The 15,546-nt window shown below is 41.5% G+C and overlaps 1 protein-coding gene across 6 annotated transcripts in view; it reads right to left on the bottom strand.

The window, feature by feature from the left end:
• Positions 1-15,546, bottom strand: part of sema6e (sema domain, transmembrane domain (TM), and cytoplasmic domain, (semaphorin) 6E) — a 150,175-nt gene that overhangs the window by 26,816 nt on the left and 107,813 nt on the right. For all 6 annotated transcript variants that reach the window (XM_044209539.1, XM_044209538.1, XM_044209542.1 and 3 more), the window contains 3 exons: positions 13,906-14,082; positions 13,296-13,433; positions 4,146-4,223 (listed from right to left, as the gene is read on the bottom strand). In XM_044209539.1, coding sequence (XP_044065474.1) covers positions 4,146-4,223; positions 13,296-13,433; positions 13,906-14,082 — 393 coding nt within the window. The remainder of the gene's footprint in view (positions 1-4,145; positions 4,224-13,295; positions 13,434-13,905; positions 14,083-15,546) is intronic.

The raw sequence follows: 15,546 nt of genomic DNA, 5'->3' as shown, positions 1-15,546 counted from the left end.
TTCACATCAGTTCACCCTTCTCTCAACCCCATCACCATCCCTCCATCATCCTCATTCCCTTTCTGCCCTTTCATCATCCACCCCTCACCTCACCTTCCAATGATATATATGCATATATACATATCTCTTATTGCAGGTTTAAAATCTGATGTTACTTTAGGGCCACACAGACAGCATGAGCAGATGGACCGATAAAATTCACTCTCCCTTTCCTCACACTTTTTCTCTTTTGTTCATTCTTTGTTCCTTTTGTGTCTTTCCTTCACTCAACCCCTCCTTTAATCCTTTTCTCTTTACATCTATTTCTTGCTCTTTAGCTTTCTCATCTCTCCCACTTTCCATCTTTATTATTCTCTTTTTTTTCTCCTCCATTTCTTCTTCTTTCTTCCTCTCCTCTTGTTTACTTTGTTCTTTTGTCTGTCCACACTTCTTTCTCTCTGGCAGGAGGCTGATAGTTGAGTCTGGACAGGATATTTTGGCCGATCTCACTGACGTTCTGGTCCATTGGTTTCCAGTGTGGCTCCGTCCCGCACGCTAAACACGACTCATAAATCAAACCTCAGCAAGCAGCTCGGAGCACTTTGCCAGCGTGAAGCCACATCGGCACTTCCTCTCTCTCCATTGCAAGCACATCTTACTGTACTTGTAAGGACCTTCCAGTGACAGCTACTAACTCCTAACCTCAAACTACATACCTAAGCCTAATCTTAATTACAACCTTAAACCTGAACTTAATTCAAATCCTAAAACTCATTCCTTAAAGTTACAACAAAATGAAAAACTACTTTTTCATCTTGCTTGCCAACTCTTCATGCCTTATTACACACACATTTTTAATAAACCAAAACATATATTCTACTAAAATCTCATTATTTTCACTTCCTTAAAAGCAGTACATCTTTAATGATTATCTCAGTGTGTACGAGGAGGCATAAACAAAAGTTCCAGCCCATAAAACTTTCACAGATCACTAAACAATGCCGCTTCGAACAAATTAAAGTCTCTTACTACTGGATATCCTGCTTGTTTTGAACAAAGTAAATGACCTCTCTCTTCACAATATTGTATCTCAACATGAAGTAGATCATCAGATTAACCACTTGTCTTGTCTCATTTGTGGTCTGAAACTGTAAATTCATCAAAGTCAGGTTACAAATAACAACAACAACAACAACAACAACGCATTTGGTCTTTGCAAAGGGAAATTATGTACGTGTTTATTTGCATATAGAGTGGGGAAGTGAGATCTGATCACAAGTGGTCACTCAAGACGCATGTGGAGACGCAGAACTATTCCTTTAAAAGGAAAAACCTGAAAACACCACAAAAATGTCCTCACTCTATGATGGTGGAAAACAAAAGATGGAATGATTTAAGTACAAAATCCCAAATATCATACTGTCAGATACACAAATTTAAGAGGGCACACAGAAACATGCTTCTAAAAAGAAAAAAAATCCCATTAGCCTCTGTCCGTGCGAGGGCAGGGAAAGTAATACGTCTGGGTGGCCAAGCAGAGGATATGCAATAATTCCAGGTCTGCACATTTTCAGCCGTCAAAATAATCTATTGGAAGCCAGTCGGGAGTGGAAGTGGCGCTCTCTCTCTTACTCTGTGTGTGTGTGTCTATGAGATGGAGGGGCGAGGTAAGCGTAGTGGTCTACAGAAAACTCCACACACAGCTTACAACCAGTGTACATAGAGGAAAGAGGAAAAAAACACCCAGCGTGGTGATTTAGGAACAGGTTGCACATTAACCACACAGGGACACACAAAGTCCTTGACTGTCAGGAGGCACATAGGAGGAGGAAATAGTACCTTTAACTGCCTCTACTCTTCCTCCTCTACCCTTTACTGCATCCATCCATCTGTCATCTGTCTACCTATTCATCCATCCATCTGTCCATCCAACCACCTATCCATCTTTCTTCCCCATTTTGCCAGACAGTGCGGTACACTGCTGTGTGATTGAAACACATGCAGCTGGCTGAACATCACTTATGAATACTTTAAAAAATTTGATTTGTTAATTCCAAACTTCACAGAACTAGATGACAGTGAAAAGCAACAGATTCTATGAGGAGAGGGACATGCGGCTAACTTATCTGCACAATATGTGACTGCATGCCACAAACTGAGGGACACCATTAACACAACATCACTCAATATGACAAATATCTTGACATAGCCTATCTCTCTCACTCACACACACACACACACACACACACACACACACACACACACACACACACAATTTGCCACCACAGGGTGCGGTCAATACCTCCAAGTGTCAAGTGGCTCCTTTCCAGTTCACAAGAATAGATAAGTGAATTATGTCTTATTTTTCAGATTGACTGGTTCCTCCACCTCCTCCACTTTCTCATGGCCCCCCTCCGACATCCTGTGCTGCATCCACACTCAACGCCAATAATATGGAGCGTTTCAGTTTCATATGCGCAGTACATGTCGGCCACTCATGAATAAACAAGACGGATACATGTTGTGGGTCTCAAATGGGACCAGCACAGCATTTTAGTAAAAACTGGTCAGATATTCATCATGTTGACGTTGCCCACTTGTCTAATTCCAGATTAGCTATTGATTATCAACTGTGCATCACCGCAGCACTGCATGCTGGTCCAAATGATGTGCACAGTGCTGAATAACTCTCTCGAGGAGATATGAAAATGATTGCTTCTGTGGCTGCCTGGCTACACATTATTGACTAAGTTACAAATCTGTCCGCTGTGAGTTTGAGAACTAATAATGTCTTTATATAACTGGTTCCACCCATGTGCTTTCAGACTGACCAAACACCACAGTGGCTGATCTCACTAATTAGTACAACTTCGTCCAGAGAAGAATTAACAGCTGAAACCTCCTGCTGGAGTGTTTGATTAGAAAGCAAATCTGCACACTTTTGTCCTTTGATGGTTCATGATTTGAGACCACTCTGTAAAAGGGGGAATCAACAATGAATCACATCGGGCAGAAAATTGCTGCTTCAACATTAATGGGCTGAGAGTTTGAAGCATGCTGCACTTCTGGCTACACCCCAACCAGTGATGAGAACATTTTAAACAGAGAGCAGTGGACCAACAGTCCTCTGCGGTTACGTGTTGACTGACAGTTTTGATTTGAGACTTTGGCATCTCTAAGAATTTAAAATAAAGTTTTGTGGGATTTAACAATATCTCGCTGCACAGCACAAGTTTGTGAGGACTACCCCACCAGCAGGTCAGTCGAGTGTTTTACCTCCCAAACAAATTCATGGCTAAATTTAATCATCTCTAAACTAAACCCTAAATATAACCTCTAATCTTTACCATTTACATAAAATTCACTATTTTCATTTACCATGTCTAAAATCCTTTGTTTATAACTGCAATCATCCTTTGCACCTGAAGCTTGTCCATGTTAGACATCTTCACATAAAAATAAGTTTATCCAGAGTTCCCTCACTAAATAACCAACAACGACCTTGTATAATGCAAACACCTTTTGGCACCAGTGACTCAGTAAAGTGGGAATGTAGATACTTAGCTGTCAGATACTGTGTCTGACTTTATTACCTTTCACTGAACCTTAAAACCCATTAAGCATGTTGTGCTGTTTTGATGTGAGTGTGTTGTTCTAGCTGCTCCACAGAGCACTTTTATACTGAGAAATAGTAGCTGTAAAACACTGTTATTGTCCCCGATATGTATACAAATGTAAACAATAACTGTGCTGATACAAACCACAGTGCAGCCACAAGCTACAGACACTAGCATAGTTCTTTGAATTATGTTTGACTATTTTAAAATGTATAGAAATGTTTGTAATTGAAATCAAACCCTATGTTGATTGCAATTCATTTTAAAATTGCTCTCATACCATTCAATTCTTGAGTCATAAAACTAAAAACAGATAATAACATATCAATACTTCTGTGTAGCACGCATATAAATGCATGTGACTGGCAATGTTTGGGCATGCGCTTGAAAGGAACAAGATACAACAACACAGCAGTGAAGTTTTTACCAAGTCATCATTCTTTCAGCATTGATGGCTGTAATGGTGGTTGTGGTGACATTTGTACGCTCTCCCCTATAATAAGTATAAACTGGGTGTTATTACCGACTCTGTGTGTGTGTGTGACTTACTTGAAGCCAGGTGAGAGGGTGGCACAGCTGCCTGACTTGAGCCAAATGCAGTAAGGGTCCCGTGAAGACAGACAGCTTCTGCACAACAGACACAGACAGACAGACGGTCAGTGATGGAAGCAATTGTGGAGGGCAATGTGTGTAAAGAGCACTGAGCCCAGCAGCTGCTAGCTGGGTGACAAGGTACTACAATGCCACCAACCAAACACCCATCACTTTCCTCAACTCTGCCTTAACACAGGGTAGAGAGAGCATCATGCGTAGCCCGGTATGAACCACAGGACTGAACATTTAGTGTCCCGTGAGGCAAAGACAGAGAAGTCAAACAAACAACCAAGAAAAAAAACAAAACATAAAAAAACCCACATTAAATTGAAGATGAAATTGCTGCATTTTCATTAAGGATGGGGAAAAGTTGCACAAATTGTTCAACATTTAGCAAGCGTCTCTAATTGACAAAACAAAAGCGCCATTATTGTGAACTGAAATTGCAGCATAAATCTTTACATCTTAACTGTGACTCTTCATGCAACTCCCATAATCTTGTTTTTATGCAAATACACTGATCTGTTTTCAAAGTCTGCTGATACACAGAGATGTGGGGTATTTAAACAGTATAGCTAAATCTTTTTATGACTGGATGATAATACATGGCTGCCATTTCACAGTGTGCACATCATAGTATCCGTAGTGCTTTTATGTATGAATACAATATGTAATTAGCTATGTTTGCTAACATTCAGGTGCAAACATACAAACTTACAACTATCCCAACATTATTGCATTCTCCATAACAGAGATGGATGCAGACAATCAGATTCGGACTGTGGACTTACTGAATTGAAGGCAATGAAAAGAGCTTGTTTTTTACTCTTCTGCATCTCTTACAGGCTTTAAAGGGGCAATATGTAAGAATTGAGACTACTCTCCACCTGTCGAATTCATACTCCATATAAACATAACTGTTGCTAACTGCTGTCAGCTAGTTAGTTCAGTTCGACATGCAGCTAACTTAGCGGTCCTATTAGCTGACTGAGCACCATAACCGGAGCTGGGCGAGTGGGCGACGGACAGACGGCCTCCCCAGTGAACACGGCCAGACCGGGATCGTACACAGCCCCGAGACCGACAGAGGTAATACAGTACTGAGGTGATTTACAGCGGCTCCGCCCAGGACTCCGGGCATGATGAAGACACGGTGCGTTCAGGCACCAAGGCACCACAGGCATCAAGCCGAGAGGAGCGAGAGAGAGAGGTCGGGTATCAGAGAGGCAGCGACAGCGTGTACAGCCAGAATATTTTTCACATCTAACGCGGCGAATTAAGGATTTATTTTGACCAAACCAGAGTTGGCGATTGTAGGAACAGTTTAAAGACTAACCAAGACGGTTTTGGTGAGTTTTATTTTGTTTCTGTTGAGTTTAAATGAAGTGTGTTTTACGACGAGTTAACAAGGCAATTAAGCTGGTCTTAGTTCAGTGAAAGAGAGAAACTTGCATTCAGAAGGTTGTATTTTTCCGTTAGTATTTATTTTTATAAGGAAAATAGGTGTAAAAATATTTTTATAAGTTTATTTATTAGACTAAAAAACCCTAGAGAGCTTGTGTTACGCAGCAAACTCAGCGCTCGCACACATCTCCCAGCTGAAACTACTTGAGCTATTCTATCGGACTATCGCCTCTCGAGGCACAAGAGGTATTACAACACAGGACGGGCTGGGGCTAGCTGGTTAGCATGCTAATCTCAGAAGATATCTCTGCAACACAATACATAGACGTCTTTGACGTCAGAACTGCTACTACTTCACATTCTGTTGATGAGGTTTTTTAAAAAAATTTTAAACTAAAATTCTGGCCAAATCTTACATATCGCCCCTTCAAAGTCCCAATCCAGAATTGTTTTGATCATATAAAGTACAGGTATTTAGTCCCACATAAAAACAGGTCTGTTTTTCTTGTTTACTGATGTAAACAAACCAACAGCATCAAAACAAATTAAAGAGTAACTTAAAACTAAATCCACTTTTTAGTTAGTAAATTAAATGTGAAACTATCATACAATATCAATAGATTCTGGTCCCAGTCTATAGTGTTCAATGCAACAGGAGGTATTTTCCAGATACAATCGATTTATTCTGCCTTCTAGTCCAAATAAAAAACAAACAATAAATAAACTGTGATTTTGCCTTGTACTCAACTCCCCAAAGTCCAAAGCAATGCCATATTCACTATCTGAGCAATGGCACCCAATCCAGTCATCCAATATAAAACAGGAATAAAAATGGGGGATCTGGGTTTAAAATGCATTATTAGAATAAGTGAGTTCCAGCTAAAACAGGGTAGGTCAAGTTGTTCTTCAATAACTTGTTTTATCTATAACAAGTCTGACTTATGTTGACTGGTGTTAGGCAAGGTTTTAAAATATCTATCAATAAATTCGATAACTATCAGTTTCCAATCTTGTGTTTTGACTTGTGGTTTTGCATACTGTTTACATTAGGACAGTACCTTGAAGGCAGGATCACAGCAGGTAGGCAGGCCATCATCAGCTGCACTTAACGTTTTCAGTGCAGTCATACTGACTAGCCATGAATTACCTTATTCTGAGTGAAAAGCCAGCATTGTTCCAGTCTCGTGTTAGCAGTCAGCTGACGAGTCAATCACCTGCTCCTACTTACAGTACTGTATGTGTGTTTTGTGATTTAACAAATAACATGCTGGGTGGACTTGGAACTGTGTACTTCCTCTATTTAAGGCAGTCAGTATTCACCACGATCAGAAGCAATTAGTCACATTCCCTACAGTATAAAATCCCAGCAGAATCACAACATTTCAGTACAGTTCATTTTCCTCCACTTTGAGACCCACACATGTCAGTTTTGTTGATTAAACACTTCCACTGATCTGCCGTCAGTCCCTCTGCCTCATGTTTGATTTAAGTCTGCAGTTGTTAATCCTGCACTCTGGAATGCGTTGCATGATCCTTTTGGTCTTTATCCTGCCACTGTACAATTGCAAAACAACACTGGGTGATGATTTTTTTTTCCACTGCTGCAGAACTTCCTCTTTGCTGGTCTGTGGTGTTCACCCAGTAGCGCCAACATAATGAGCATAAAGTACACAGTGACAAAAGACTGACAACAAGCAACAATAATGTTTACCTGCTGCCAATCGACAGTCACTTTAGACTGTTATGCTGAATAACGCCATCAGAGGTAAAAGTAAACAAACAAAACAAAGTCTGCATATTACTGGTGGTGCTGCTGGTTGCAGCGTCACGTCAAAGCAAAGGAACAAGTTTTAATGAGGACGCCTATGACCTAGTATAAATATCTAAAAATCTGAATGTATGTGCCCTGTGTTGTTTTATATGTGCTAAATGTATGCATCCTGCTGCTGCATAACCAATTGCCCCACTGGGGACAAATAAAGTTATTCATTGACAAACTGAGCATGCAGGTGTCACACCATCGTCACCCTCAGTATGTAAACATTACAGAGAAGTCCCACTGAAAGCACATCAGTGTGTTACAGAACAGGGGGAAATCAACATAGAAACTATTCCCTATACCACGCCAGCAGCTGAGAACTGAGTATAAATGCATGTCTTTGTGTGTGTCCTCAAAGTATTACGCACACACTGCTTGTATATAAGTACTCTTTTCAATTGTTTTTTATGGAAACAACAACAACAATAATAAGGACACCCACCAACAGCTGATCTAGGGATGCCATAGAGACATGTAATGAATTCAGGCAAACTTACAGGGGTGCACAAAATCAAATACACAGCTTATAACAACAACACATCCTCCAAAATGGCAAAACACATTGTTGTATCATGATGGCAGCAGTGGTCACAAGTTCTGGAACGAGTCACTTAATGGGATATTTACCCAACAACAATAACAACAAAGGCTTTTAAAATGACTGCTGAGTTGAATCGATACTTCCTAGAGCCAGTTGAAAGCTAAACATTGTGAGCTTCACTTAACTGGCTTTTACCACTCAGGAGTGACACCTCAACATGCGCAGGAAGTGGAAAATCTAAACTTCAGAGTGAAATACAAACTCTCTTTTCATCAGCAAAAACAACTTTCTGTCCAAAAAGACCCTGAACTGCTTTTTCTTTCTTCTCTCACTGCATCGCAGACTGACGAAGGACCTCTGGGGATCGAGGTCCTAAAATGACTCATCCCCATATGTGGCTGCCAATATGTCACACTGAATAGTGCAGCTTTAATGAATTATTCATACGTTAGCCATAAGGTATATATGCATCTCTCTCCCCATTCTGCCTCTCTTCTCTCCATCACCGCATTCCTCTACAGTTACATGACAGGAATGAACCTCCACACTAAAGCACTATGGGAAAAAAGGCGTCGTGTCCAGCTGTGGTTTTCGGTTAGAGACGTCATTTGTTCTTTGTCTGACGTTGTACTCATATTTGCAGTTTATATACGACGTGTTCGTATGTGTCCCTCGTCACTCTTTAAAACTTCAGACTTCTCTTCCGCTTTCTTGCTCATATTCTGTCTTGCTATGATGAACAGATAGGTGTGTATGTTAGCCTGCAGCCACAGTGTGTAAGGAACATCCATTAGCTGCTGAGAGGAGAAGGGATTTATCCAGTTTCTGAGGCTGAGGCTCATAACTTCCAGCTGTCATTTAGCCAACATCCTGGGAGTAACACAGTCCTGAGTTACTGGAGATGGTTTCAGCTAATATGACTGCTTGAGAACAACTAAATGCAAAGAAGCTATCCAAGATATATAAAATAAACTTAACTTTAATTGAAGTATATAGGTGAGTAAAGAATTCTGTTATGCTACATTTATTATATAGCTTTGAGGTTTTTATCATGAATGTTTTTCCAGAAAATAAAATCTTTCGTCATTCACATACAAATTAAACAATGGGTTTCTTACAAGATTCAGGTCACAAACGTAAAAGGAATATTCCGAAGTATTACACTTTGGTTCTTATTGTTATAGTTTTGGCCATCATTCATATCACTAATAATATTGTCTTCACCAAATGAATTGCTGAGATAAAGGAATGTGGCAATCTATGAAAGAGGCCCAATGGGACAAGAAATGCAAGCAGTCAGATGATCAGACAGGTTGAACACAAACCAACAATTTAGTCCAACTTATTTGGAAGAGAAAACGAAAGCCAACAGTAAAATTATTACCCAAATCGTCTGTTGTAAACATCCATTAAATCTTACAGATTGACTTCCTGCTTCAACTTTGGCCTTCCGTACTTACTGTACTTGTGTGCAGTTTCCTGTGCAATAAGGGATTATTAACGACATTTCATGTGTGCTTTCGGTTTCACCTCCAAATAAAGTGGTTTGAGACTGTCCTCCCAAGAAAAAACTACAGTATCAGTTGTTTCTAGTGCTTTTTTACCTTATTGGACAAAGCCCTTTACAGTTTTGCCTCTCATTCACACACACACACACACACGCACACGCACACGCACCCCGCACCCCGCACCCCCCCCCCGATGCAAGGCATCAGGAGCTCCCGCTCTATCTCCTGAGCCACAGCCTCCCCTAAAAAGGCATATAAGGCATAGATGGCTTAAATCTTCAACAAAATAACCAGCGCTATAGGTTACAGTAAAAATAACATACATTTTTTCCTCTTCAGATCAGTCAGTTGAAACTGTTCATATAAAAAAGAAAATATCCACTGTAGTTGAAAATCCCTGGATTTACAGATTATAGGGGTTTGGGGCCACTTTTACCCCTTTATTGTATTTTTTTTTATTAAAAACTTCTATTTCATACAGCTCCTAGCTGCCGTTGAAAACAGCATTTTCTGAAACCTAATATTGGCAGCAGGGCCTCGAGTGAAAAAAGACACCTGACGATGCAGGCTACAGTGAGGGAGAGAGAAATGCAGAGACGGAGAGAAAATGGAGGCAGAAAACAGAGAGATGGGGTAAATCTCATTTGGAGGGAGACAGATTCATTGGTGTGGCAAAGGAGGATATGGCAGCTGAAACCTGACCTCTTGGCCAGTGCTGATGAGGCTTATGGGGCCCCTAATCCCAGGATGAGGTGTGCTGTAGCTCTAGTCTCTAAAAGGGATCTGGGGATGTAGCTGGCCCGTAAGCTTAAGTAAGACAGGCCCTATCCATTTTCTCCCATTCCTTCTTTTCCTCTTCTCTCTCCTCCAGCTTCAGAAAAAAAACATGGCGGCCACTATCGCTGGCTCCCGGCCAATCAGCTGGATCCAATTTATGAATAAACGATGTTGAGAGCTTCTCCAGGCCTTTGCAATGAGGGGTTAGCATGCTATGGGGGTATTTGTATTCCCTGGTGGAGCTGAGGAGAAATCCTTCCTCTGGGTTGAGGGGGTTGAGAAAAGGGGGGAGATACATGGGGCCAGCATTCCTCACAGTCCCAAAAATAGATCCCAAAGCTGGGGAGCAAGTACATTAACTGGGGCTAAAACAACGCCTGACAAAACAAAAGGATGTAGACAAAGAGAGACGCTTGAAGGGTCTGCTGTGCTCAGCTCATAAACCTGTTCTAAAAGAAGTGTCAGCTTCTTGACAGCCATTTTACCATTTACAGAATTTACACCAGGCAGTGATCTATGGCAACTGAGTTTATGGGGCGATAAGTTGATGATTAACAGAATTGTTTTACCACTCCAACTAATGATTATTTTCATTATCGATTCAGCTCTCTATTTTTAAAATTTTCAAGTAACTGATTATTCATTTGGTCTAAAAATGGTCAGAAAATAGCGCAAAATGCCATGAGTCCAAAGTGACATCTTCAAATGTGTGTTTTAACTGATCAACAGTCTAAAACCAAATTTTACAAACAGTGCATTTGCATTAAGTAACTGGGTTAAAGTCGACTCTGTGCAGTAACCAGATACTTAAATGTCATGCAAATGAAGAAACCAGGTTCCCCAAATCAGGGTAGGGCATCAGAGAACCCTGATTTACCTAGCTATTTTCCTCCCAGAGAAAGACAATTTCTTGGCCATGCATATGTGTAACCAGGTTTCTAAATTGTCTTTTGACATGTACGCATGTGCATGAAAGACTTCTAACAGAGAGTATCACTGTAACAGCAGAGCGGCTGGATAAAAGATGATAATTACCTGCAGCAATGTGTCCTTGTATACAAAATAATTCCATCCAAAGTCTGACTAAAACTGAAATTAACACAGTAGTGCGAGTGTGGAAGAAGTCTAATAATAATAATGATGTTGCTTTCCACCATTGAACATTTGACTCTTTGTAAAAGCAGACATTTGTGCTGTAAGGAAAAATTCAGGCTCAAATCAGGAAATAAGTAAACAATGGTTTCAACGTAAGGCTGGGGGGAGGGGAGAAATCTGATTACTGATTATGAATACGCAAATTTTACTACAGTGCATGTAAATGTGTTCTTTAATCTCCTGTGTAACCTGATTTCTCTGAGTACCCTTGTTTCTTGTATGCATGTAAAAATACTAAATAAGAGAAAACTATCAACCCCCCCCCCCCGCAAATTCTCACATTTGAGAAGGAGGAACCAGCAAATTTGGCGCAATTTATGCTCGCTATTTGAAATGTTTCAAGAATATTCCACTGCCTACCAACTCTTAATTCCCCCCAAAAATTTCCCTTACAAGTTAATATGCCAACTGTAAAACCCAAGGATACAAAACTATTATTCTTAAAAATTTCACACCAAAAATACTTCTTATTGCAGCTGTTTAAGAACATGGGATCACGTAAACTCAAACATGAAGCTCAGGCAGGAATCAGACCAGAATTAGCTTATAGAAATGTTCAACCTTGCCTCCAACCACAGGATTTCTTACGTGGCAGCCACACATACTTCCCCGCTGCTCAGTTTGAGCTTACTCTCACTTACCTGCCAACATCACAAATAACCTTACCAGTGCTTTTTGGGGAAAGTGGGCCCAACCAACTCCATGAACCAAGCAGATAACAGCATAACATCTGCTATTTGGTACTTTTGTCCAAAAGCCTCTAACAGCATTGTGAGTGGACACATTTCTTAAATTAGTAGTTGCAGAGGAAATTGATCCTGCTTTACTTGAGTTACCTGGCAGTATTAGTGCCATTTCTTCCCGGTAGACAGTGAGGAAACCCTCAATTCATGCAGTGTTTCAGACTGCAGGACTGAGTGTGGTCTCCGTCTTCAGGAGAGTTTTGAGACGCTCCAAGATCCATTTTTTTCTATTTGTGCAACCTTTGCCCATTTTGTTCAGGTCTCCTGAAGCTAAATCTACATGAAACACATTCATTTTACATGTGACAAGATATGTGCACTTTTAGTGCCAATTCTGGTCTCGAATAGGACTCCATCTAAACCATTGTTCCAGGTATTGATGGAGTTTTGTCCCCTTTTCAATCTTATTTTTCACTCTTACTCGACCGTGTTACTCTTCTTAAAATAGAAGACAGACATTTTCCTGGCTTAGGACAGTGACTATTTTCATTATTGATCTCTATAATCTATAGATTTTTAAATTAATAATTTAATTGTTTAATCTGTAAATTAAATTAAGAAAATAGAGCATATCTCCCATCTCAAGTTCCCAAAGCCTTGGAACTGACACTTATCTGGGTCTGGGTTGCAGTGGCAGCAAGCTATGTAAGGTAACTGAGATGTCCTCCAGCTCCTCCAGGGGGATCCTGAGATGTTCCCAGGCCAGATGGTATGTATAATACCTCTAGTGTGTTCTGGGTCTGCCTCGGGGTCTCCAGCATCCAGGAGGCATCCTGATTAGATGCTAAACCACCTAAACGGACTCCTTTCAACAAGAATTAGCAGCGGTTCTACTTCGAGCTTCTTCTGGATATCTGAATTCGTTACGCCATCTCTAAAGGTGAGCCCATCCATCCATCTTTCAGTCACGAGCCAAAGCTCAAGGCCATATGTCAAGGTTGGAATGTAGATCAACTGGTAAACTGAGAGCTTCACCTACAGGCTTAGCTACCCTCCTCAGTTGGTCATGAACCCAAGATACTGTTTTCTGGCAGACTTGTTCACTTGAGGTGTTCAGTTGCTAATCAAGTAATTGATTCATCAACTAATTGTTTCAGCACAAGGGTATACAACCCCTTACTGTGGCAGAGGCAAAGCTTTGCTCTACAGGTGACTCACTTCTTGCAGGTGCTGTAGTCAGAGCAGCGGCTCAGCGGCACACGGATCACACAGCTAGAGAATGCCACGAACAGCGCATGATGATCCCGATCCAACTCGAGACCCAGCACCCTCCTGTCCTCCCCCTGCACGTTACATCTAGGAACACAGAAAAACGCCAACTGTCAAGATCAGACATTTTCGATTTTGTTTCATTTTTAAAATCAGCACTGCAGACGACTGGCACAGTCTGAAAATTATACAGAAAGCCGGCTGTGAATCGAACTCCATGCAGATTGGCTTCACAAGCTGTGCAGTCAGAAAACAAAAGAAGACACAGAAAAAAAGCATCCCCTCTAGCTGTACAGGGTGATGCAAAGTGTTACAATAGACCAAAGAGTGGGTGGGCAGGACAGATCAAGGCAGAACACAGAGAGGTGGAGAGAAAGCAAGAGAGGAGAGAAAGAAAAATTCAAATAGAAAGTTAAAGAAAAATACCAAATAAAGGACAAAGAGAGAAAAAGAAACTAACAGAAAAGAGGAAAAACAATGAAGGAAAAACTTGGAGCACTTAAAACAGAACCAACACACACACACACACACACACACACAAAAAGACAGATTGTCTGACTTGTTAGGGTTGTAGACGTCGATGTCCTCCAGGAGCTGGGTGCTGAAGGATGCGTTGGCTCCCTCTGTGCTGGCCAGGATCTTCAGCACATGGCCGTTGTCTGAGCCCAGGAAAACCACAGTGTAGTTCTTATACGGCCCAGCAGACGTGTCCACCGCTATCTGGGTCAACTTGAATCTGCATAAAAAATAATTATTATATATATTATTATTAATGCAACTATGTGAGCAATATATTAATACTTTTAAAAGTAGCCCATCCATAGCGAAGATCTACTAAATTGAAGCTGTCACTTCACTTCAAACTGACGTAAATTAGAGGGGGCTAACAATGCCTGTGCTGGTTAGCATCTTAACATTGTTGTTTTGTTTTGTCAAAGTCGATTTCCCATGGTAAACAAAACAAACAGTGGGAGAATACTGAGCTCATTGTATAAGGCATCAGTGTGCAATCAATCACTTCATCTACCAACACACCATTCCCTTCCTCCATCGCCTACATCCTTTAATCCCTTCATCCTATTAACACATCTACCCATCTCTCCATCCACCCACACCAACTCAATCGATCCCTCCTTCCTGTTGTTTAGCAACAACTAACTTTCCTCAACACACTGCAGTCTCTTTTTGAGTCCCAGTTTTCTAATATTTTTGATTGTATTTATGAGGAAGTCCAGTGAACTGTTGCTTTATTTGGAGCACCACCCTGATTCATATTCATCCAGCTCCACACAGTCACACCTGGGAGCTGCCCGGTATCACCACAGTCGTCTCCTGCTGGCTCCGCTGGAGCAGTTGAGGATTAAGAGCCGTGCTGAAGGGCACCTTGAGTCCACTGGTTGTTGACAGAGGGATAAGCTCTACTCATTCATTTTATCTGCCTGCATTTTTCCTCTCTGGCCCCGGGATTCGAACAAACAAACTTCCTCTAATAAACCCAGTAGTTGTTTTGGCATCACATCCCTTCTAGGACACCAGCGACAGCTCCTGTGCCCTCACCTCTCCCTCAGTCCCTCCCAGATGGTCCCACGGAGGCTGGTGTGTTTACCCACATGGACTTGACTGCCACGTCCCTGCAATGACTCAGTAGTACTGCATCATGCGCTTCTGGTTAGATTTCATTTATCTAGCTCCTCTCTGGGGAGAGGCGAGGCAGATGTGATGTTTTTGGCGCCAGATGCGAAGCGGCGCATGTTTCCACAGTGTGGAGCCGCTGCAGTGTCTGGCTGGCTGTCAGCCTGGCTCTGCTTCAGGAGGCATGGAGGAGGCTCCTGTATACTGTGTGTGTGTGTGTGTGTGTGTGTCTCTAAGGCTGAATCTGTGATGTGTATCTACTGTGTATACATCCATGTCTGAGGTTTATGCAGTACTGTCTGAAACACTTGTGACACTTCGACATCAATGATTCAACATTCATCTGGTATCAGTGGATCCTCAAATGTCTCACACACACACACACACACACACACACACACACACACACACACACAGTGACTTTTTCGTTTCCACGTGAGCTGCAGAGAAGTGACTGCAGGTTAGGTCAGCGCTCGAGGAAGACCCCCTCCCCGCGCAGCTCATGTTTGATGTGGGCTGAGATCGACCGTTTAACAAATCCGATTGGTTTTAATGAGGGACACGGTTG

Source organism: Siniperca chuatsi, linkage group LG9, assembly GCF_020085105.1.
Source record: "Siniperca chuatsi isolate FFG_IHB_CAS linkage group LG9, ASM2008510v1, whole genome shotgun sequence".
NCBI lineage: Eukaryota > Metazoa > Chordata > Actinopteri > Centrarchiformes > Sinipercidae > Siniperca > Siniperca chuatsi.
Note: the sequence above shows the minus strand (reverse complement) of the source record. Positions and strands in the feature narration are given on the sequence as shown.